Source organism: Periplaneta americana, chromosome 7, assembly GCF_040183065.1.
Source record: "Periplaneta americana isolate PAMFEO1 chromosome 7, P.americana_PAMFEO1_priV1, whole genome shotgun sequence".
In the NCBI taxonomy this organism is placed as follows: Eukaryota; Metazoa; Arthropoda; class Insecta; order Blattodea; family Blattidae; genus Periplaneta; species Periplaneta americana.
In genome coordinates this window covers 29,417,138-29,439,513 of record NC_091123.1, presented here as the reverse complement: position 1 = coordinate 29,439,513, position 22,376 = coordinate 29,417,138, and the positions used below count along the sequence as shown (strand labels likewise).

Sequence of the window (22,376 nt, the reverse complement as noted above, 5' to 3'; positions counted from 1 at the left end):
AATTATTCGTTTTTGTAGTAAATTTAACGGACTAAGATTAATTTTTGTACTTCCACCCCAAACAATTATACCATATATATCGGTAAGTACTTTTCAGAATGAACGCCGTACTTGCTAGGCAACTTCTCTGACACATAGGTTATACACCTCTGCGGAAGTGTAGGAAGATTGAATTCTCTAGGCTTATCGACTAGCCATATGATGGCATACAGCAAGCCATGACACACTTTGAACTGAACACCCAGTAGAATGAGGTGGTGTGGTCGGCACCACGCTCTGACTGCCTTTTACTTCCGGGAAAGATCCGGTACTCAATTTTATAGGAGGCTGAGTGAACCTCAGAACCGTTCTGAAAGTTTGGCAACGAGGAAAAAATCCTGTCACCACCTGGGTTCGAACCCCAGACCTTCCAGTCCGTAGCCAGCTGCTCTACCAACTGAGCTACCCGGCCGCCATTATATATTTAGTAACTTTTACACATCATTTATTTTCATCACATCTAACATTAAAATATATCCAAACAATAAAAATTTCATTGGCACATTTGAGTGACAACACTGGTCGCAACTGCTGCAAAAATTTCAACAAAACCGATATCAAAAATGCTGCGGCTGCAACTGTGAGAACCTTGTTCACACGTCACTACTTTTAAGCTACGTGCATGAAAAAGTAGCGGGCAGCGGGTTCAGCAGCCACTACTTTTTGGGTTGCACCGTTGTTCACACTTTGCAGTACGAGAGTTGCGCAGCTTTTCGTACTGCAGCACTGCAAAAGTAGCAACGTGTGACTGTACCTTTACTCTTCATGGTACTATATAATTTAATTTTTCTCTGTATGCATACTTCAGTCATAAAATAAATGAGAGTCAATGTCGACAGCAATAGCATTATAATTGGTTTACCGTTTATTTTCAGGTCTACATAAATCCTTATGATTTTGGCCGGAGAAAAAATTGGCGCCTGTTTCTTGGAATAGTGAGAGGAAGGACGTGGAGACATGTTTTACTACCATCGCCCCATAAACCGACAGGAGAAGGCCTTACGTGGCACACTGTGCACTCAGATACAGAAGACGATTCTGAAGATGACAGTAACAAGGGGGAGTATATGAAAGACCCATGATACACAATTTGAGTTTGTGTGTGAATCTTTGCTTGATTGTGTGTGTGATGTATGATTTGATACAATTCAAAAGCTACAGGAGAGATTTTTTATAGGAGTTGGCAAAATCATTGCCCATCTCACAATATTCTTATCAGATTATATGAAACATATTTGTCAACTCTTTTTAGATTGTATATGCAAATATTGGTGTATACCAGGACTTCTTACTTCTCTTTGGATAAGTGATATTTCTTCAGTAATCATATTCAAAGATAACATAACATGCTTTTTATTTTTCCATGTCATATTGAAGGGACTCTTTCTTCTATTCATCAAATTGAGCAGAAAATACATTGTATATAATTACTGTGTTTTGATGTAGAATACGTCTTTCCCTGCACCGAGTGTAGACACCTTCCTGATCTGTGATGAAATAAAAAGTAACAATTTCAAATGCTTACTGTAACAATGCTATGAGCTAATCTTATTAGTAGTTAGGTCATGAACTAATATAACTAGTGTGACCTCACCAATGATGCCACCTTCCCTCTCTATGGGCATGAGGGCTCCGAAATTGCGTGTAAAATTATCAGTGCCACCCAACCTCTCTCAGTAATATCTCTCCATTGAAAACAGCTACAGACCTGTGTGACCACTCGTTTGATTTGTAATCATACATTCTGCAATATTAATGTAATAATAGGCACGTATGATACACTTTGAGTGAACCATAATGAAAAATTTGTTGTTAGCTGGGGCTGATTTTTTAATGTCACTTCATGTGAAGAGAAAATGTATCGCATGCCCTTCATTAGTTACTTCTCATCACAGACCCATATTCCCCATTTGTAAACTGGAGCAAAAATAAAATATTCAAATGCACACGTGGTTTCATTCCCAAAACTAGGTGACATATTCTATGTGCTGGTGTATTTTTGATAAAGCACAGAATTGTTTGTTGTTGTTGTTTATTTCATCGACTGTCCGAAGACAGGTCTGGTGACACCAACAAGGCATCACTCAGATAATGGGGTATGGTGGCCAATTCCTTTCCCCCTCCATTGTATACATTGCTAACTACAGCGCTTTCAACTTAAGACGCAACCAAGGCACCAGCAGGCAGGCAGTATTCTCAAGCAGTAACACTCAGTGGCTTTGTGCAGTAATTGAACTGCAAAGTGGCCTGGCATGCATTCTTTCTACCTGTTTTTAGTGTTAGTTTATCTTCCATAAAATTAATTTAACAGTGTTTATTTCCTTACCTTAAGATATAAGATGTTCAAAATGACCCAACAAAAGTTTTTGTTGAATATTTGTGTCTTCGTGTTAAGCTAAGTACAGTAATTAATAATGATAGAGTTTTAATTCAATATAACATTTAATCTTTATAATATAAACAAGAAGAATTATGTTGGGTTGCTAAATGGCTGATAACTTATCAATTAAGTGATCACGTGAAAATAAATCTGCATACTTATTGTTATGTATAACAGTATTAGTAGATCTCAGTTCAGGTTGCTGGCCTTGTATTACTTCTTTGTCTTTTCTCTGCTGCGTGCTTCACTGTAGATCTCAGTTTGTTTCTATCATCTGTGAGCAATGTTTTTGATCTCATTATTCTTTTACCCTGTCTTGGACATCCTTCTCTGATTCCTAATGTAAGATCTTCCTCCGTTGATATATGTCTTTTGATCAGGTGTCCAAAATATTGTAATATGTTTCTTGTGGCTATTGATTGTAATGATGGACCAGGTTTGATTTCTTGTAAAAAAATTGATGTGTTACTTGTTTTTTCTGTCCAAGGAATTCTTAACATTTTCCTCCATGTCCATATCTCAGAAATGTCTTCTCTTGTCTTCATTTTGAAGAGTCCAACTTCCACTGCTGGAAATACCATGGTCATTATTACTCTTCATTTAGTGCAGATGTCTTGTTATGCCAGAATATTTCATAATCTTTAATAATTTCGTCATTGCTACATTTTCTAACCTTATTCTTCTTTTTATTTCATAAGTTTGCAATTCATTTTGAAGTATCAGATAAGCCAGTTATAATGTTATTATTAAAATAATCAGTTATAAATCAGTCTTATCACAATTAATGTAATCTTACAAACAGTTTACATTAAATACATTTATTGTTAACGTTTTTGCCTAAAACACCATCTTCAGACAAAAAGTATTTTGATACCATGTGAAAATTATCTGTCACAAAGCTCATTTATGCAATTTTAAACTTTGTACATTCATCTCAAACAGCAGAAATAACTAAAATGCTCTCTCAATTAATATCACTCAATAAAAGAATTGTATTCCAATGGATACCATCCCATTGTGGAATCCTGGGAAACGAGAATGCGGATGCTTTAGCAAAGAAGGGCAGCACTGCTACTTACAGACCTGTTACTAAATCTACGTATTACTCTGTGAAGAGATTTATTAAATCTACATACTTAGACTTCAACAAACAAAATTTGATAACTCAATCCCAAGGGAAAAAATGGAACTCTCTGCATCAAAATCCACACTTAATTCCCGATTTACCACGAAAATCGTCTGTAGCTGCATTTAGATTGGCAACAGGCCATGACTGTTTGGCCAAACACCTGCATAGAATTGGAATATATCAGTCCCCTAACTGCCCATTGTGCAACTCAAACCAAGAAATGGATTCGGAACACCTCAAAATCTGTGCTTCAGTGGCTGGTCATGATAATATCTTTGAAAAATATTGGAGTGCAAGAGGTCAAATGACTTTATTGTCAAAAGCCTGGCATTAGAAAACAACAACAAACAATTTTTTACATGATAGCAAAATGCTTCTTGTTTGAAGATGACGTTTTAGGCGAAAATGTTAACAATAAATGTATTTAATTTCAACTGTTCGTAAGACTACATTAATTGTGGTGTTATAAGACTGATTTATAACTGATTATTTTAGTAATAACATCTGTATTTCATGTTTGACATAATAGTCTTTATTGATTAAGGATCTGAAGAAATTGGTTTCTTCAACAGACTGTAGAGAATGGCCATTCATTTTTATTTCGACTTCTTCACCAATGCTCATAACTTTTGTTTTTTTGTAAGTTTAGATGTAGTCCAAATTCTACATTCGTATTCATAATAGTTATGAGGTCTTGTAAATCTTCCTTGTTTCCAGCTATATGGGTAATGTCATCAGCATAGTTGAGATTACTGATTTTTCTTCCACCCTGTTTAACTCCAACTTCCAACTGGTTCAAGTCAATTTTCTTTACAATGTATTTACTATATGCATTGAACAGGATTGAGGACAGTTCATCCTTGCTCAAACCTTTGCTGATCTTGATGCAATCAATTCAGAGATCTCAAGACAACGTGCATGTGTGTACTTTATTTTATTGTTTTGTTGAACAGATTTGAGCTGTGTACCTAAATAAAAAGTATTTCTATTGATTTTTTTTAGTGAAAATATTGAGATATGAACATTCTAAAATAGTTTAAAATATTTAGAATGTGAAATGATGGAACTAAATATTTGACTAATAATGTATTATATCATCTACTTTTATACTTAGGCGAAACAGTTAAATGTCTAAAATATGGCCTAATATTATGTGCCTAAATTCTAACGTTTATGTTACAGTCTGTTCAAAATGTTACAAATATAATTCATCATTTTATGTTTGTCACTGATCATTTACCCGTGTATTGGTTGTTGATAGTTTAGAGCAGTTTTTAACTCCTCACAACAAATTGGTTGTTGGCAAAGAGGGGGCAGTTCCATTTGCCACTTCAGACCCTTTGCATGGTCCTGCTCATTACCTACAACTGTAGCAAATAGAAATAGAAAATATGATCTGCCACAGGGTGGTACTAGCTTATTTATGCAGGCAGAGCATTACTATTTAATATGAATAATTTCGAGGGAAAAATTGTTCTGGGGCCGGGTATCGAACCCGGGACCTTTGGTTAAACGTACCAACGCTCTCCCAACTGAGCTACCCGGAAACTCTACTCGACACTGATCCAATTTTTCCCTCTATATCCACAGACCTCAAAGTGGGCTGACAACCGTCAAGCAACCAACACTGAGTGCACACTAACTCCGTGTGACTTAAATTGTGGTTTTCTGTTACGTACAGTGACGTGTATTATGCAAATCAAGCTTTCAGGTGTAACTCCCTGTAAAGTTAATTTGAATAATTTCGAGGGAAAAATTGTTCCGGGGCCGGGTATCGAACCTGGGACCTTTGGTTAAACGTACCAACGCTCTCCCAACTGAGCTACCTGGGAACTCTACTCGACACTGATCCAATTTTTCCCTCTATATCCACACCTCAGAGTGGGCTGACAACCGTCAAGCAACCAACATTGAGTGCACACTAACTCTGTGTGACTTAAATTGTGGTTTTCTGTTACGTACAGTGACTTGTATTATGCAAATCAAGCTTTCAGGTATAACTCCCTGTAAAGTTAATTTGAATAATTTCGAGGGAAAAATTGTTCCGGGGCCGGGTATCGAACCCGGAACCTTTGGTTAAACGTACCAACGCTCTCCCAACTGAGCTAACCGGGAACTCTACCCGACACCGATATGTTAGACTGCATTATATTTTATGTCAAGATTGCGGTAGAATGGCTCATCTGTCAGCATCGGATTCATGATGCCATCCAGGCCAATTGTCAGAGTGGAACAGTCTTTGCATATAGGGCATACAATGGTCCAATGTTAGCCCAAGTGTATGGTTCCTTTCGCAGTCTGTGCCTCGAAAAGTCAGCTATCCAGCTTATATAAATCCAATCTTATTTTGAGAATCTTTGTGCATTTTTTTAATTGTTTATTTTAAATCGGTTATTTTATTTTTAAATGTGTGACCTTTATTTTGTATCAGAAATGTATGTAATGAATTATAATATAAACTAATAAGGTAATCACTTATCCAAAGTCTGTATGGAGCAAATGAAACTTCTCAGTTTATACATTGGATGGAGATTGTTGTTACGTCTCTGTAATGTACACGCTGAAAGTGCAAATTTAGATGTAAATAACAATTTCTTTTATATAAAATATCAGTCCTGGTATACACCAATTGAGTTTCGTCACACTTAGAAGCCAAAGAAAGAAATATCTTAAACTTTTCATATATCTTTTCAATTATGGAAACAGTGCCAGTTTTCTATAGGGGCCAGTGGGGTCCATCCCCACCATCAGAGTTCGTAACATGTAAATATACAACTACTAAATATAAATATTTTAAATAATAAATCGAATATTTTAAATTAATAAAGTAAATCAACCTATCTTTTTGTATTTTGCATAAAACCATGCAACCGCATTGTGCATATCGTTTTGAAGTGTTCTATCTATCTCCCTCTTGTGGGCCCCATCATGTCCTGTACTTTTCAAAATGCATATGTACTTAATACATATAGTTGGCAAGCATGGTTCCAGTAACATGCCATGTCTTCGTTTACCTTTGTTCTTCAGAAGCATGACTCTTAACTTCTAACACATGCAGATATAAGAGGTCGAACATTAAACTAACAACAAGCTAAGCTTCAGCAATCTTAAGTCACTCTGTTTAAGAAAATTAGTTAATAATGGAGTTCGACAAGGTTGTCCACTCTCACCAACATTATTTAATATTTATATAAATGAAATTATTTTAAAATGGAACCAAATCTACACATCAGGAATCAAAATAACCAGTGCTCTAACATTAAATACCTTCCTCTATGCTGATGATCAAGTCATAATTTCCAATTCAGAGGATAATTTACAAAGAGAATTATATACATTAAATAAAATATTAAAAGATTTTGGGATGGAAATTTCAGCACAAAAATCAAAAGTAATGGCATTTTTAGGACAAGACCCAGTTAGACGTAAGATAATACACAATAACCAATGCCTCGAACAAGTACAAAATGTTAATTATCTGGGTTGTGAAATATCTTATCAAAATGAAAAAGATGTGAACAAGAAAATTACCAAATTTACACAAATTTTAGGAATAATAAACAATTCATTAAAAACTAAATTAGTACAAAAATCTACAAGAATAAAAATAAATAATACACTAGCATTACCCTCCCTTTTATATGGAAGCGAGATTTGGACATTAAAGAAAAAAGATATGAACAGAATCAAAGCAACGGAAATGAAATTTTTCAGGAGGACAGCAGGATATACTCTTTTAGACCAAAAAAGGAATGAAGAAATTTTAGAACAATCAGAAGTAGAGTCAGTAGAAGAAAAAATCAGCAGATTCAAATTCAATTGGCTAGATCATGTAAGAAAACTGAAAAATTCAAGAATCCCAAAAATTATGATGCAGTATAAACCTAGAGGACATCGTCGACCAGGAAGACCTTTTAGAAGACTGCTAGATGGGGCCGAAACAGGTCTACAGAGGCCTAATTCATCAAGGATGATGATGATGATGATGATATACTAAAATAACTATTTATTTCAATTAAATTAAATTTAAACAAAATACACATCAACCTAGATTTTGAGGGGGAAGTTTAATTACATTTTACGTTTCACCCCTTAACTCTCCTCCTGCCTTTGAAATTTCAAATGGAACCCCTAATACTGAAATTTGAAAGAGAATTCAGTCGTTTGTGCATCTCATACATTTGTTCTCACATCTTTTGTTTTTTATCATTGTCTGACAACCTGGATTGTTGTTATTGTTGATTAGAGTTGAAGAGAATAAAACTACAAAGACTATTGAGTATTTAATGTAATAGTTGTGTTTTGGTATTAATAGTGTTATTTATGACACAAGTTCGTAAAGGTTCTCTTTTTGATACGAGCGTAATGTGTAGTGCTTGTAAATAGTAATATTGAATCATATTTGTAATCTTTCTCTTACCTTTACATTCTTATTGACACAACGAATTGAAATTGTTTGGATTTTCAGTACAGTACTGAAGTAGGTTTATTGTTGAAGCTTATTTTGTGGATGTTTAATGTTGCAATTTGAAATAATCACCCAGCTGAGAAATATTCTCGTCTGCACTTTTTACCCTGTCTGTAGTAGTCATAGAATACCGACTTAGTGTGCAGTCACTAGGAATAACAACAGATCAATAGTTACGTTATTAATTTTGAAGATGTGACCAAAGAATTTAATGGTATGAAACTTGAAGTCTTATGTAGTGATAGGAATATGACTGACTGAAAAATATGTGTTTATGCCTAAAAGTTATAATTGGGCACTAATTTGAATAAGCATATAATATAATTTTGAGACTGATTGTAACATTCCACAATTAATTAAAAGTTCCTTTGCATTGAGTCTTTCAAACATCTCTCATCTTGTCACATTGTTTAATTGTTCATCTTTTATTAATACAGTTTCCAGTTCCTGATATACCTTCAGTTAATGCATATATCTTGTCCCTTTAACCTTCTTTTGTATCTATATTCTAAATACATTGGAAATAGTATGTATTTGCATAACTTGATATGACATTCACAAGTAATAAGAATCTGGGGTCATGTGGTCAGTCTGACTCATAGTCACTACCGTATTTTTAAGGGGAGACTCCACTGAAAATAATGAAAATTTTCCAAAATATTTTTATTGGCTATTTCACCTCTTTAGAATGTATATTTTTATATGCCAAACGGATTTAGTTCGATTCTGATTACAAATATGTTTAATATATTTTTAACTCTAGTCTGTAAGTGATGTGGCATTTAAAGAGCTGTCAAAATTAATTTTTCATCAAAGAATTCTATTTTTTACAAATTTCTTATTACAAATCTAGTAACATTTTGTTCTAAAGCTGGCTCCCTGAAGTTACAAGGTTAATGTAACGGAGGAGAATTTTAATAGACATGTGTTACATAAATAATCATTTTACTTTGAAATCCATTTTCTGTAAGTTTATTTTTCTTAATTCAATACCAACTTTCTTATGCCAAATATTAATAAATCTATATGAAATTTTTACTGCAAGTATTTATAAGGTACCTGCATGTTTATATGCATTTATTTTGTAAGAAATGCTGTTAGTTTATTTTATTAATATTTTTATCATGAGTTATAGAAAAAAATAACATTTTCAAATTTTCCAAAACATTTTGAAAGTGAATAAATGAGTTATTTGATAAAATGAATGCATAGAAATATTTCTCTGTCTTATCAATGTAACCAAAACAAAGGAATTTTAAAAATTGAGATCTTATACTAAAACTTTTGATTTGAAAATATTTCTTTAAAAATAGAAAAAACAAATACAAAATTAAAGGCCAAAAACATTTGGAAGTTCAAAATTTTTATTTTTGTTAGTTCTTTATATAGTAAACATTTTCTCAAAATTTGGTTGAAAGAAATGATTAGGAAAAACGTTGTCATTTTTAGTGGAGTATCCCCTTAAGGACAAACGCAAATTAAGGGACGTGAACCTGTTCCCCCTGAGGGAGAAATAAACTTCCAAACTTGTATATTCCTGCTGGACATGTAGTTAGGATGCTGTCTCTTTTGCTGCAGTGGTGAACTAGTTACTCTTCTTGTTTTCCTAATCTAGGGTTGCCATATGTCTGGGTTTTCCCGGACATGTCTTCTTTTTTTAGGGTTAAATTTTGCGTCTGGTTGGGTTTTTAGATTTTGCTATATGTCTGGGTTTTCCCGGACATGTCTTCTTTTTTTTTTAGGGTTAAATTTTGCGTCTGGTTGGGATTTAGATTTTGGCTAATTGTCCGGGTGAACTTTCCTTTCTGTATTCTTTGACCCTTGATATTATCGATGTTTTATTTTTTTAATGTTTCGAAGCTTGAGTCTTGTTTAAAACTGTTGTCACTAGGTGGCAATGCTATATGTCGTCTTCTGGTTACTATTGCTTGTTGGCTGCCGACTTTCATAATGGTTTTTAGTGTGCTGTGCATGCTTGTAGTTTGTACGACAAGAAATGCCAAAAAGAAAGTATAAATTTTATGCCGAGTTACAGAACAATAGAATCGAAGAGGTAGAGATGATTTCGAAGGTGAATACATGGTATGTAAAGCCGGTATATTTGTGTCGATGTCGAATAAAGGAGGACTTGATTTGCAAGCTCAACTGGATTGTGAAAAACACAAGAGAGCAGTTCGAGAAGAAAGTTCCACAAAATTAACTGACTTTGTAAAACCTGGCAGCAAATTGGAAAATGAAGTAACTACAGCAGAAAGAACTTTCGCTTTCCACACTGTTAAACACCACAATAGTTACAACGTGATGGTGTCCACATCTGGTCTACTGAAGACGACATTCCCAGATTCGGATATTGCGAAGAAGTTTTACTGTGGAAAAACAGACTCATGGTTACAAGGATTAAATTATAACCAATTCACTTGTTTGTATTATTATTTTGTTATTTAAGGTTAAGAAAATTACTACTTGCAATATTTCTCAGCTTGAGTAGCCTACATACTATACATATATCAGTATTGTACATGATCTATGATAGCGATCTGTTCGGAAGTAGGTGTCGATAAAGTGTCCTCTTTTTTACTTATCAAAATATGGCAACCCTACCTAATCCTTATTTCAATTTCGAGATTAATTCAGCGAGAATCTTGTTCTTAGATTACTTATTACCAGGGAACGGATTTATATGGACTAAAAATATATGAAATATGTAAATATATATGTAGTTATTTTTACCAAAATATGGAATTAAATATGGATTTTTACCAAAATATGGAATTAAATATGGACTTAAAATTATAAAAAAATGACTATGTACGTTAAATATTGGTACATTTTAATCAAACTAAACAAAAAATATAATGGACGTACCTTATCTTCCAATGTAGTTTCAACAAAACACAATTTTTATTGTCTGTTACCATAACAATAGGTTACAAACATTTCTTTCAAGTGCTGAAAAGTGAATCTTCTTCTATTGTCTCTGAGGATAGATTTATACTGACTAAAAGAGCGTTCGACGTCACAAGAAGTAACTGGTACATAATTCAATTTCACAATGTCTGCTGGGGATAAGTCCAAGTTAATCTTCACTGTTGATTCACCACTCATCACAGCAACAACCTTTTGTAGTTCTTCATATCCAGGGTTTTTTGAAAGTACAGTGTCCACCTTAGCTCTTACTGCATCTGCAACTTTACCTCTACCACGATTCAGTTGTTCCACAGTACTATTTATAATTTCAAAACTTTCAGATAGTGAAAGGTGCCTATTTTGGAGACTTTTGAGCGTTTTTATGATGCATGAAAATGTATGCTGAATGTGAGCTAAGTCATTCTTCACACTTATGTCACAGGTAACTGTTTTCGCAGTATCAATTGAGACTGCATCTTCAGAGTCCAATGCAAGGAGAACATTGTTAATAGAGTCTATATGTTCGGCATAATATTCAACTGCTTCTAGCCATGTACCCCATCTAGTTAAAATTGGCTTTGGTGGCAATGGAATTTCAGGGTACATTTCTTTCAACACGTTAACTCTACTGGGAGCTTTGAGAAATACTTTTTTCACTGATGAAATCAACAAATCTACTTTAGGGAAATTGTCTCTGATCACTTCTGCCACACGATGAAATGCATGCGCCACACAAGTAAAATGAGTCAATTTAGGATATACAACAGATAATGCTTGTCCAGCTTTGACCATATAAGGGGCAGCATCGCTAATAAAGAATAACACATTATCGTACATAATACCCTTTGGCCACAGGATACCCATAGCTTCGTTGAACAGTTTAACTATAGTTTTGTTATTGCACTTTTCTAGAACATCACAATGTAAAAGAATTCGTTCAGAATATTGTTCACTTAACAAACCGATAACTACATTACCAACAAGTCTACCTTCTTTGTCGGGAGTCTCATCAATGGAAACCCAAATTGAACTATCTTTAATTTCATCTCTTATCTTCTGTATTGTCTCATCGTAGATGGATGGAGCATACGTCTTCCTAAGTGTTGACTCATCCGGGATTGTATGTTGAGTATATTTTTCAAGGAATTCCCTGAAGACCTTATTCTTTAGTTTGTAGAGAGGAATATCAGCAGAGATGAGAGAACGGCACAGGTCGATGTTAAACTCAGATCTTACATTCGATGTTGTTGGTTGTGTTAAAAACAATTGTCTCTGCTTGGAATTTAGTTGTTTGTTGGCCTGATGTTTACTAGTTGTAATGTGTTGTTGCACCAGGAACTTTTGTGTAGATGATACTGCACACTGACACAAATTACAAAATAATATTTTATTGTCAGTTGATAAACCATCTTCTTTAAATTCTGAAATGTAACTTGTTAGTTTTGATTTTAAATTGACTGAATGACGTACTTTTGGCATATTTACCGTCTTTATAGTATGATTTACAAAACTGAACCTATGTGTACTCTGACTGGCATTTAACTGTTGAGCTGCACAACTGAAGTCTGTTAAAAATTTTAAATTAAATTAATACAGTTTTGTAACTTACTTTCCCATTGTTGATAGGACTGCTAATTTTCAAATAACTCTGATGTTAAAGGGATTACTGAACATGTGTTTAAATCTCTATTGTTGAAATGTATTTTTAAAAGTTAATGGAATTTTGTTTTGTTTTATTGTTAAACCTAATATAATATGGACTGTTTTATATGAAATATGGAAAATATATGGAAATTAACGAAAATATGTACTAAACTCTAAAATATGGAAAAATATGGAAAATAAAAGTAGGATTTTTCAACCCTACACATTGTGAAACATAAAGATAATGCAAAATATAAATTATATTAGCTTTATAAGTAAATATGTATTTACATATAAATCCTTTCCCTGCTTATTACATTGGCTTGGCTTGGCTTGGCAATTTTCCAAGTGGCACTTATCCATGATTACGTCCTTTTCACATAACACAATTGGGTAAGAGGGAGATGCCGATTCTATGGCATATAAATGAGCTGTCAAACAATCGTACTCGGTCAGAAGGCATAAAGTTTGTTCTTCAGGGATGATGTTTAAATTTTAGAAGAAGGGTTCCCATGATTTATCTTTAGCTGATTTCTTTTTGTTATTTTAAATGTGCTAAGAGTTAAAGATATCATGATTCAGTTCTTGACAGATTTAATAAGTTACCATTCACTTTCCTAGTTATATGAAAGAATCTTTTCAGTTTCTGCCCTTGTGTTACATTTCAATTCCCTTGTGCAAATATTATTTGCGACATTTTAGACGAATTTTTTGTAGATGTTTTCATGTTTGGGTTTTTTTTTAATCAAGTATAGACCCAGCTTCTGTGAAGCTTTTATTTTTTGTATTTTTTATAGTTCCTTTATGTAAAAGCACACACATCTGTGTACTATTTCGAAAATAAGTTTTCATACCTCTATTATAGATTCTGTTTAAACGAAAGCTTTTGTTCAATAGCGAATTTCTGACTTTCTTTATCAACAAACAAATAAATGCATGGGATGTAAATCTGATTGTACAATAACACTACAACTTCTAAAAGTAAACTGCTGATTTTTGTTCTGTAAGAAGAGATTTTAGTATGCCACATAGAGGAAATCCAGCAGCTTCAAAAACAAATGCCGACCTTTACTATTATTATAACTAACCTCACTCTATGTGACAAACAAAGAAACTGTGGCTTTTGTTAATGCGTTACAATGATGTATTTTCTTCATTGTATAATAATTCAGCAACTTCAACTAAGACATGGTTGTTGGAAGAATATTATACAATTCTTAATTGTTTCTGAGGTAAGGTATTTATTTATAGTAAAGCATAAATTAAAATATTTTTATCTCCAATTTTCCAATATCATTTTGCGTGAATTCCTACCTCATACCCAATACATGGAAATGTGTTTCGTTTTTGATGAGTGTTATTCCCAGGGACCAGATTCACTATCTTATAAGTCATTACCACTTGATCTACAACCGACAGCTGAGACATTACATTACATAATATGTATTATAATACTCTAGTCATTTCTTCACCTTTTCTGCTCTCCTGTAGCTTCACCAGTGAGTGAATTTATGCAAATGATTACAGAGTGTGCACTAAGTCTTCTTACTGATTGATTCTAACATGAAACCGAGCCCAATTGAAACTACCAAACAGTAAATTGATCAGAGCCATTTTTAGTGCTAATGTTGCGGTGTGTAAAGAAATTCTGCAATAGTTTCTTTGTTATAAGAGTTTTATATTTATTTGTTTTGTATTAAATTTAAAATGACATAATTGTTGATATATTACAACATGTTTATAAATACTTATGTGATATTTTTGTTATTTAATTCTGGATGAATATTTTGTTGGGCTCTATACAAGAGCTGGATGGGTGTTCTCAGGAAGAAAATAAAAATATCAATATATCATTCCATCAGAGAGGAGAGAACAAGATGGCAAACTTCAGAAATTTTCAAGTTCTTTCTGAAACACAGCAATGTGTTGTTGGTAAAAGAAATAAAAATGTCATATTTAATTTTATAAAAAAATGCCATACTTAAGAGAAATTTTTCAAATTGTCCAATTCTTTCTGAAAAACACAACAGTTCCCACATTAAGACAGGTACATTTTCTCATATATCTGCACCGTGTGTTTCACTTGTTACTGACACCAATTGGAGTGTACTCTCACGTAATTTAGTGTGTCTCAGCCGTCTACATCGGGAAATTGATTGACGTGTCCTGGATAGGAAGCCAGGTCTCTACTGCTTAGCGGGGATGTGTGATTTTGAAGTTAAGTGGATTAAAACTTAGGTAAATTAGCACAATAAGATTCAGTATGCACCCAGCTGTATGTGATTTTCATTTTCTCTTACACATACAGTATTTCGCATCTTCTCAAGAAATTCTCATTGACACACTTTAGTTCTTCCGTTGTAATGAACCTAATTTCTCTTTGTACAATTTCTTTCAGTTCATGTAGCATATGGAGATTCGTTTTTTACACTTGGTTTTTTAACATATGGGATCAGTTTCTCCATTACAGTAGAACCTCTATTATCCGTGGTAATGAAGAGGGTGGACTGAACGGTTGATCGAAAAAATCGGATAATCCGTACCATGAAAGATTTTGTAATTTCCTCCATGGTCTTGTATTTAACTCGCTAGGTAGTGGATCAGAAGTTCATTAATTTAAGTCTGGTTGTCAACGACGGTTTTTTAAGAGACAAGGAAACCCTTTGTAATAACTGTCTCAGGAAAGATAGGAATAAAAGAGGTCTCATATTGTAGATTTACATACTTTTTTTACACTTTATCCTTGTTTCTTTTATTAAATCGCTCAATTGTAACTCCAATCTCGTATTCTGATGCGAGATGAGCACAGTTTCTATTTCTCAAACCATTCAATTATTTCCATTTTTTTATACTTAGCACAACACGTTTTCTGTTAATATCTGTGGAAGACATTTTATATACAAGTTATTATAGAGCGGCAATTGAAACAGTAGACAATGCTGTGTAACGATAAAGGCTTATAATTGATAACCTCTCTAGCAAAAATATATGTACAAAACAGTATTTGATATAAGTTATTTATTTCTGAAGAAAAGAAGAGCCAGAAATAGACAGTCGGATAATCCACCAATCGGTTAATAGGGTGACAGATAATCGGGGTTCTACAAAAGTTAAGCCTGTGATTGTAATCTAGGGACTGTAATTAATGAAATACTGGAATTCTGTATAGTTTTAGTTTCAATAATTTTGTTGCTTCTCCTGCAGGTCCTTCACAAATTCCAAGTAGAAGATATAAATCACTACCTTTAGTAAAATAAAAGGGCTTCGTACTTTTTTATACTTTTATTTACTTTCATTGATAGCGTTATATCATATGCAAGTTGTTTGAAAAATTCAGGAACTTCTTTTTTGTCTCTGTTCCGTCTTTTCCTGAAATTATGATTGGATGTTCAGAGATGTTTTATAACATGTGAAGTGTTGACAGTTACCTGTCCAGAGTCATGGATTTAATTAACACTTACTAAATTCTTAACTAAGAGTAGAATAAATAGATATTTGAAGATTATAAAACATATGTTTTCATTATTCTTATATACCTTAGTTTAGAAGTTTGTGAAGAAAAAAAAGAATGACCAGGTTGATGTAACGTAATAAGAGGGTCCAAGTTTTTAAATACCCAGTTTCATATCTAAACATAATCTTGCCCATGAAATTAAAGTTTTTTTTTTTTTAATAATCAGGTAAACAGTTGTTTTCAGCTTCTTTATTTCAGTTGTGTTCTTTCGATGTTTGTTGTTTGTATTATTTTAAAGTAATATAGAGAAAACTACAAAATCGCGTTTCAGTTTTTTTATTAACCATTGTGTATATTTTTTTATGAATTAAACTTACATTTTTTTCTGCACATATATTCGTTATATGAAATCTTCCCCTAATCTGATGACGTAGATATGATTGTGCAAGGATGGCTCTGGTCATGTACACAAACAGACAAGATTCAAATTTTCATAGGCACTGACTTTTAATTCTTGCATCGAATGTCACTAAATATTTATGTAACAGAATATAATTCTTTTGTGGACAATAACCAATTAATTAGGGTGTTTATAGATATTTTATAACACCCACCTCAAAACCTCTTGTATACAAACTTCTTAGAAATATTGGTGTGAAAATAAGAGTGTTAACACAATTCTAGAGTGTAAATATCAAAGGTTGTAAGAACCATTTTTGTCACTGTTTAAGTGGTTGTTAAAACAGGTTGTATGTGTGAAGCCCAAAAACCTGGAAAAGTTATATGTTGAAATTCAAATTGGAAATTGGCTCTAGTGAATGTATGCAATCACAGATGTCACCAGTAGTAAATGATTTGGTTGGAAAAAAATGTTTTTGTCTCTCTTGAAAAATTTTTCTCTGTGTACTTACAGTTTTTGTTTTGTTTTTTTTTTTTCGTTGTCGGTAACTCTGTAGCATCTATTAGATGCTTTATGGTTGTGCTAACAGATGGAGTTACTTGTCAACAATGTGACGCTGAAACGTGTGTTCAGGTTACTGCCCAGCGACAGTCCTGATGTATTTTTTTTTTATATTTGTGATAATTGGTTAATTAATATTAACCCAGCACACTCACAATCACACAAATTTCCAGACTCTAGATACCCAGGGAATTCTTCTCCTTCAAGAAAAATTCACCAAGAGCCGAACCCGGGACCTCCTGATCTGGAAGCCAGCATGCTGACCAACAGACCACGGAGGCAGTCTAACAGCTTTTGTTGTTTACGCTCTTTAATGGTTAACATTTCCACTTCTGTGTTTTGTTTCTTTCTGTAGAAGGTTCGAAATGCAAATTTTTTGTAAAGCTATAAATAATATATATGGACTGTTGTCTGTTGTTACTTCCATGAAGTCGGTGCCTATGCAAGTTTCTGTCCATTCAGTTACTGTCTTTTCTCTTTAAGGAATCTGTAAGCTTGACAATATTGAATTGACAATGGATAACTGATCTATGAAATAAATTGTCGTTTGTCTTATTTTTATATAATCTTTTTATGTCTCTCACCATCACCTTTTTCCTTATACGAACTCGATTTCGAAGTTTTTACGAGAACACATGTTTACAGCACTCCTAATATCAAAAAGTGGTTTTCAGCATGTCAGTCGCTCTGTGTACGACTTCTTTCTTTGGCTGGTGGATGGATTTTGTTCATATTCAATTATGTACAAATCCATCTGGAAATTATTATGCTTAGGAAATTAATTTTTGCTTTAATAATAACATTCGATTATTTGAACCCTTCACCAAAAGTCACTAATAATTCATTCAGGATCAACTCGCAAGGAAACTGTTAATGAATTCATGTCGAAACCTCCCCACAAACTGCACACACACAGATCTGCACAGCGTATAAACACACAAAGCTAATCAACTGCCTGTACTATTTGTTGTTGTTTTCTAATGCCAGGCGTTTGGTCAGATTGATGAGTTAATGACTGACTTTGGTATAATTTTCCTCTATTCAATACCTAATTCCCTCTTTACCCTTTCCTATCCAGTCCTCTGACCTCTTACTTTCTTCGACCCCGACGGCATTAGAGCATTCGAGGCCTAGGGGTTCATTTCCCTTTCCTTCCTCCTCTTTCTACTTTTCTGTTCCTAGTGCTGACCTGCTATGGCACTAAAATCGTCCTCCAGTGGCTTAAGGAGAGAAAGCTGGTGATCAACAAGATCTCCCAGCTAGGTCCAATGGACCCATCGACCAGCAGGTGTGGTCCTCCAGACATTCTGGGGGTTGTGTGTGAATGAAGTAGCCACCAAAATGTTAAAATATGGTGTTCACTTAAATCGGTTTCAACTTGCCATTTTCACTCTTCTCTGCATCATAATCCACAGTTAATTCCCGATTTACCACGAAAATCGTCTGTAGCTGCATTTAGATTGGCAACAGGCCATGATTGTTCGGCCAAACACCTGCATAGAATTGGAATATGTCAGTCTCCTAACTGTCCATTGTGCAACTCAAACCAAGAAATGGATTTGGAACACCTCAAAATCTGTGCTTCAGTGGCTGGCCATGATAATATCTCTAAAAAATATTGGAGTGCAAGAGGTCAAATGACTTTATTGTCAAATGCCTGTACTATTTTAACGGTGTGAAAACCCACTTAAATGTTTCATTAAAAAACAACGGCATGTACATGTTGAAAGTACTGTAGTTGAATTGTCATTGTCCTGAATGCCTACACTGTCACGTGACATGCGAGATAATCTTGCGCACTTGCAATGGGTGCACTCTACCTGTTGAGTGAGCAATGTTTTGTACTCATGACTGGAAGCTATTTAATTTTTCGATAACCTTTCATTGAAGCTTTATTTCACAACATTATAGTTATTAGTATGGGCAGATATATACTGTGTGTTATTCTGAGTGCAGGACATAGGAATTTAAGATTGCCATAAGAAATCTATGTAATATATAAAAACGATGAAGAAATAACTTAATCAGGGGTCATGTTTAGAAATAAGCAGACTTTGACAATTTGTAAAACAAAAGAACGTCATTTACAATCACTAAGTCAAAGTCTGAATATTTCAATGTTTAACAATCTGATTGTCAGGTGACAGGTTCCTGCTTGGACTGATTATTCGGTTGGGTTTTTTTTCCGAGGTTTTCCCCAACTGTAAAGCAAATGCCAAGTATAGTTTGACAGCTTCAAGTGAAACCCCGTAAAACACGCCAACTTCTGGAATCTCTCTCTTTCTTTCTTCTCTCTCCCTCGCTCCTCGTCATTCAGTCACCAATCACCACGTAAATATCTGAGAGGGTGTGTGTGGGCATCGCGACCAATAGAAGAACCACTCTCCAGTATTACCACAATAACAGATTCTTCATTTTTGCCTCGACTGTCGGCTAGGAAGGTTCCATTATGCTAGCGTTGCAGGCAACTAGTCAACCTTTTAATGCTTTTGTTAGCAGGTTTGACAAACTGTGAGTGAACCTTCAAGTACATAGTGCATAGTGCTCTCTCCCTTCCCCCCGTGCGTTCTCACTTGCTCCTCCCCAAGACAGCCAGCGCTCATGTAGTAACTCGGTCAGGGTTTCAGTTCGATTTGTCAATCTATAATGACTTGTCGAATCCTTTGCCTCATTCCATTGATGCTAAATAACCTGGTAGCTGATACAGCATCGTTAAATAACAAACTAAAAATGTCTTTATAGTTTCGTTTCCACTGACAATAACGTCTGTGAAAAAGTTATTCTGTTAACATAAGTGTGGTTAATCTGAATTTGTAAGAAAGATCTCTGGTGTTCATAGGTAGCTTCCACTCAAAAGATGCATGACATGTTGCTGTGATATAATTGATGTTATTTTTATAAAATTAAGAAATTGTACTTACCTACACACCATCGTATTGTATATGCGAATTTTCACGAACCTGTTCCATTGCATATTTACATTTAAATCACAGATAAAGCTCGACCAAGTTAAGTCTGCGAGCCGAGAGGGGAAGTTGGTGGCAGTTCTGTAGTAAAAGGAGGCAGTAACGAGAGGAGACCAGTACAGTCTCATATGACAGCAAAGTTTTCCTACTGTGCTTCAGTTCATAGAGCGGTAACAATTTAAGATGCTTTGAAATAGACTGTACTTCTACTTCTGCTTGACAGTGAGGTTTGGCGTTCTGATTGGCAAGCATGGGCGTAGGAGAGAAAGTTGCATGAGGGGGGAGACAGCGTAACTGTTGCCTTTATCTGAAGACAAGGACAAAAAATGCGTGAACTCCGTAGTGTATTTTAAACGATGTGCACACTTTGAAATCTGAGCGTCAAGTGACCTATGTGGCAACTGTGTTTTGCCTCTACATTCCATCCCGATATCCCCACTCACAGACCTGACTTGGACAAGATGTATTGCTGTAAATTTAAATTTCTTGGGTAGGACAATCCAAAGCGATCAACAAACCAAGTAACACAAAAAAATTCTCATTTATAGTAATTGTAAATATGCAAAATGCGCGTAAATGGTTTACGTGCAAGAATGACACAATATTTTATAAAAGTAAGGCACCCAACAAACACAAATTAAAAGCATATAAAACAATGTAACTTCTAAAGCACATCATCTCCTTTCATTAAAGTAATAAATCCACTATGCCAGTCATATGTGACTCTTATGCAATCACAATCGAAATAATAACATTCATTTTATAGTCACTGAAACTTACAGTCAAAATTCAGTCATAATGCTATGTAGACCTATGTACCGTAACTAAAAAAAATTATTCGTGACATCTATGCATTTTAAATGCTAACACGATTACAAATTCACTACAGTAAGTTACATTTGATTGTATATATATTAGGTTTCATTCACATATATGTGATTCTAAACATAATCTATTACATTTATTCATCATTTGGCCATACGACACTTTCAATCCACGGCACAAATGAAGACACTCTGGTGTATACTCCAGGAGCATTTTGTGCTGCACAGAATTTTCCAAATGAAGTGACACCAATTATACTGAAGATGCACTGATTGCCCTGTCTGGTTATTTGAATGGGTCCACCAGAATCACCCTGGAACAACAATTTTTCATTTAAAGTTTGAAGCATGATTAATCTTTGGAGCCCAGAATTATTATGCAAAGTAGATGCATGTTACATATCGTCGCTATGCCTCCAAAGTCCACTACATGTGTTTAAAAAGATTTTGGAGGACAAAGAAAAAAGTTTTGTCACTTTAAATTTCCTTGATTTTCAAAGCTACTTTTGGTATAATTTCATCATTTTTCTTGTATTGATTGGAATTATACCGAAAATAGCTTTGAAAATCAAGGAAATTAAGTAATAATGCTTTTTTTCTCTCAAAAATATATGTATAAAAGAAACATAGTGGATTTTGGAGGCGGGAAAGATTTTATTCTTTTTTTCTTTCTCCTACAAAATATTTTAATAAAACACATAGCAGATTTTGGAGATGCAGTGACGATATTACATTGTAGAACATACGAAAAATAATTCTAAGTTGGCGATTGTACATGTATTTGACAGTGTACCACTATATAAATTCGTATTTCAGCCAGAGTTGCCAGATTCTCTTGTCAGGAATCCAAGACAGGTGATGAAACTGTATATATTAACATGATTTCACATTTGAATTAATTTAATTTGTAATACAACTCATTTCATTCGTTTTATATGTTTCAACTAATTATATAGGGTCTGATCTTTTAATTTTCTTGTCCACACCTGTGGAGTAATGGTTAGCATGTCTAGCCGTGAAACCAGGTGGCCTGGGTTCAATTCCCAGTCAAGGCAAGTTACCTAGTTGAGGTTTTTTCCGGGGTTTTCCCTCAACCCAATATGAGCAAATTCTGGGTAACATTCGGTGTTGGATCCCGGACTCATTTCACCGGCATTATCACCTTCATCTCATTCAGACGCTAAATAACCTAAGACGTTGATAAAGCATCGTAAAATAACCTACTACTTTAATTTTCTTAGATTTTTGCTAGATAATGAAACTTCCTTTGAATTATTGATAAATTTGGAAAAATAATGTCCTATTACAGCCTGATCTATACAGAAAGATGCATGATAAAGTGTTTAAATCCTATCAATAATATCAACTTCCAAAGAGAGTAAAGAATAAGCATACTGTATAATAGCTAATACGTACTATAATATCGTTTTTATTTAAATATAACCCGATCGAAGGAGCCAGGTGGCATTGACGACAATGTTGATCATAGGTTGGACTGAGTCTTGAAAAAATGAATAGGGAATTTTAGAAATAATTTTATAGGAATGATAAAAAAAAATAAACTTTCCAATCTTTTTGATATAACTCAATCCAGGACACAGGAC

General features: G+C 34.1%; 2 protein-coding genes across 5 annotated transcripts in view; one reads left to right on the top strand and one right to left on the bottom strand.

Moving 5' to 3' along the window:
* Nucleotides 1-17,537, top strand: part of LOC138703023 (palmitoyltransferase ZDHHC16) — a 41,147-nt gene extending 23,610 nt beyond the window's left edge. For both annotated transcript variants that reach the window (XM_069830530.1, XM_069830529.1), the window contains exon 9: nucleotides 915-17,537. In XM_069830530.1, coding sequence (XP_069686631.1) covers nucleotides 915-1,121 — 207 coding nt within the window. In that variant the 3' untranslated portion in view covers nucleotides 1,122-17,537. The remainder of the gene's footprint in view (nucleotides 1-914) is intronic.
* A 2,933-nt stretch (nucleotides 17,538-20,470) lies between these two features.
* The window catches only part of LOC138703022 (venom protease-like), a 59,256-nt gene continuing 57,350 nt past the window's right edge, over nucleotides 20,471-22,376 (bottom strand). For all 3 annotated transcript variants that reach the window (XM_069830525.1, XM_069830526.1, XM_069830527.1), the window contains exon 7: nucleotides 20,471-21,086. In XM_069830525.1, coding sequence (XP_069686626.1) covers nucleotides 20,910-21,086 — 177 coding nt within the window. In that variant the 3' untranslated portion in view covers nucleotides 20,471-20,909. The remainder of the gene's footprint in view (nucleotides 21,087-22,376) is intronic.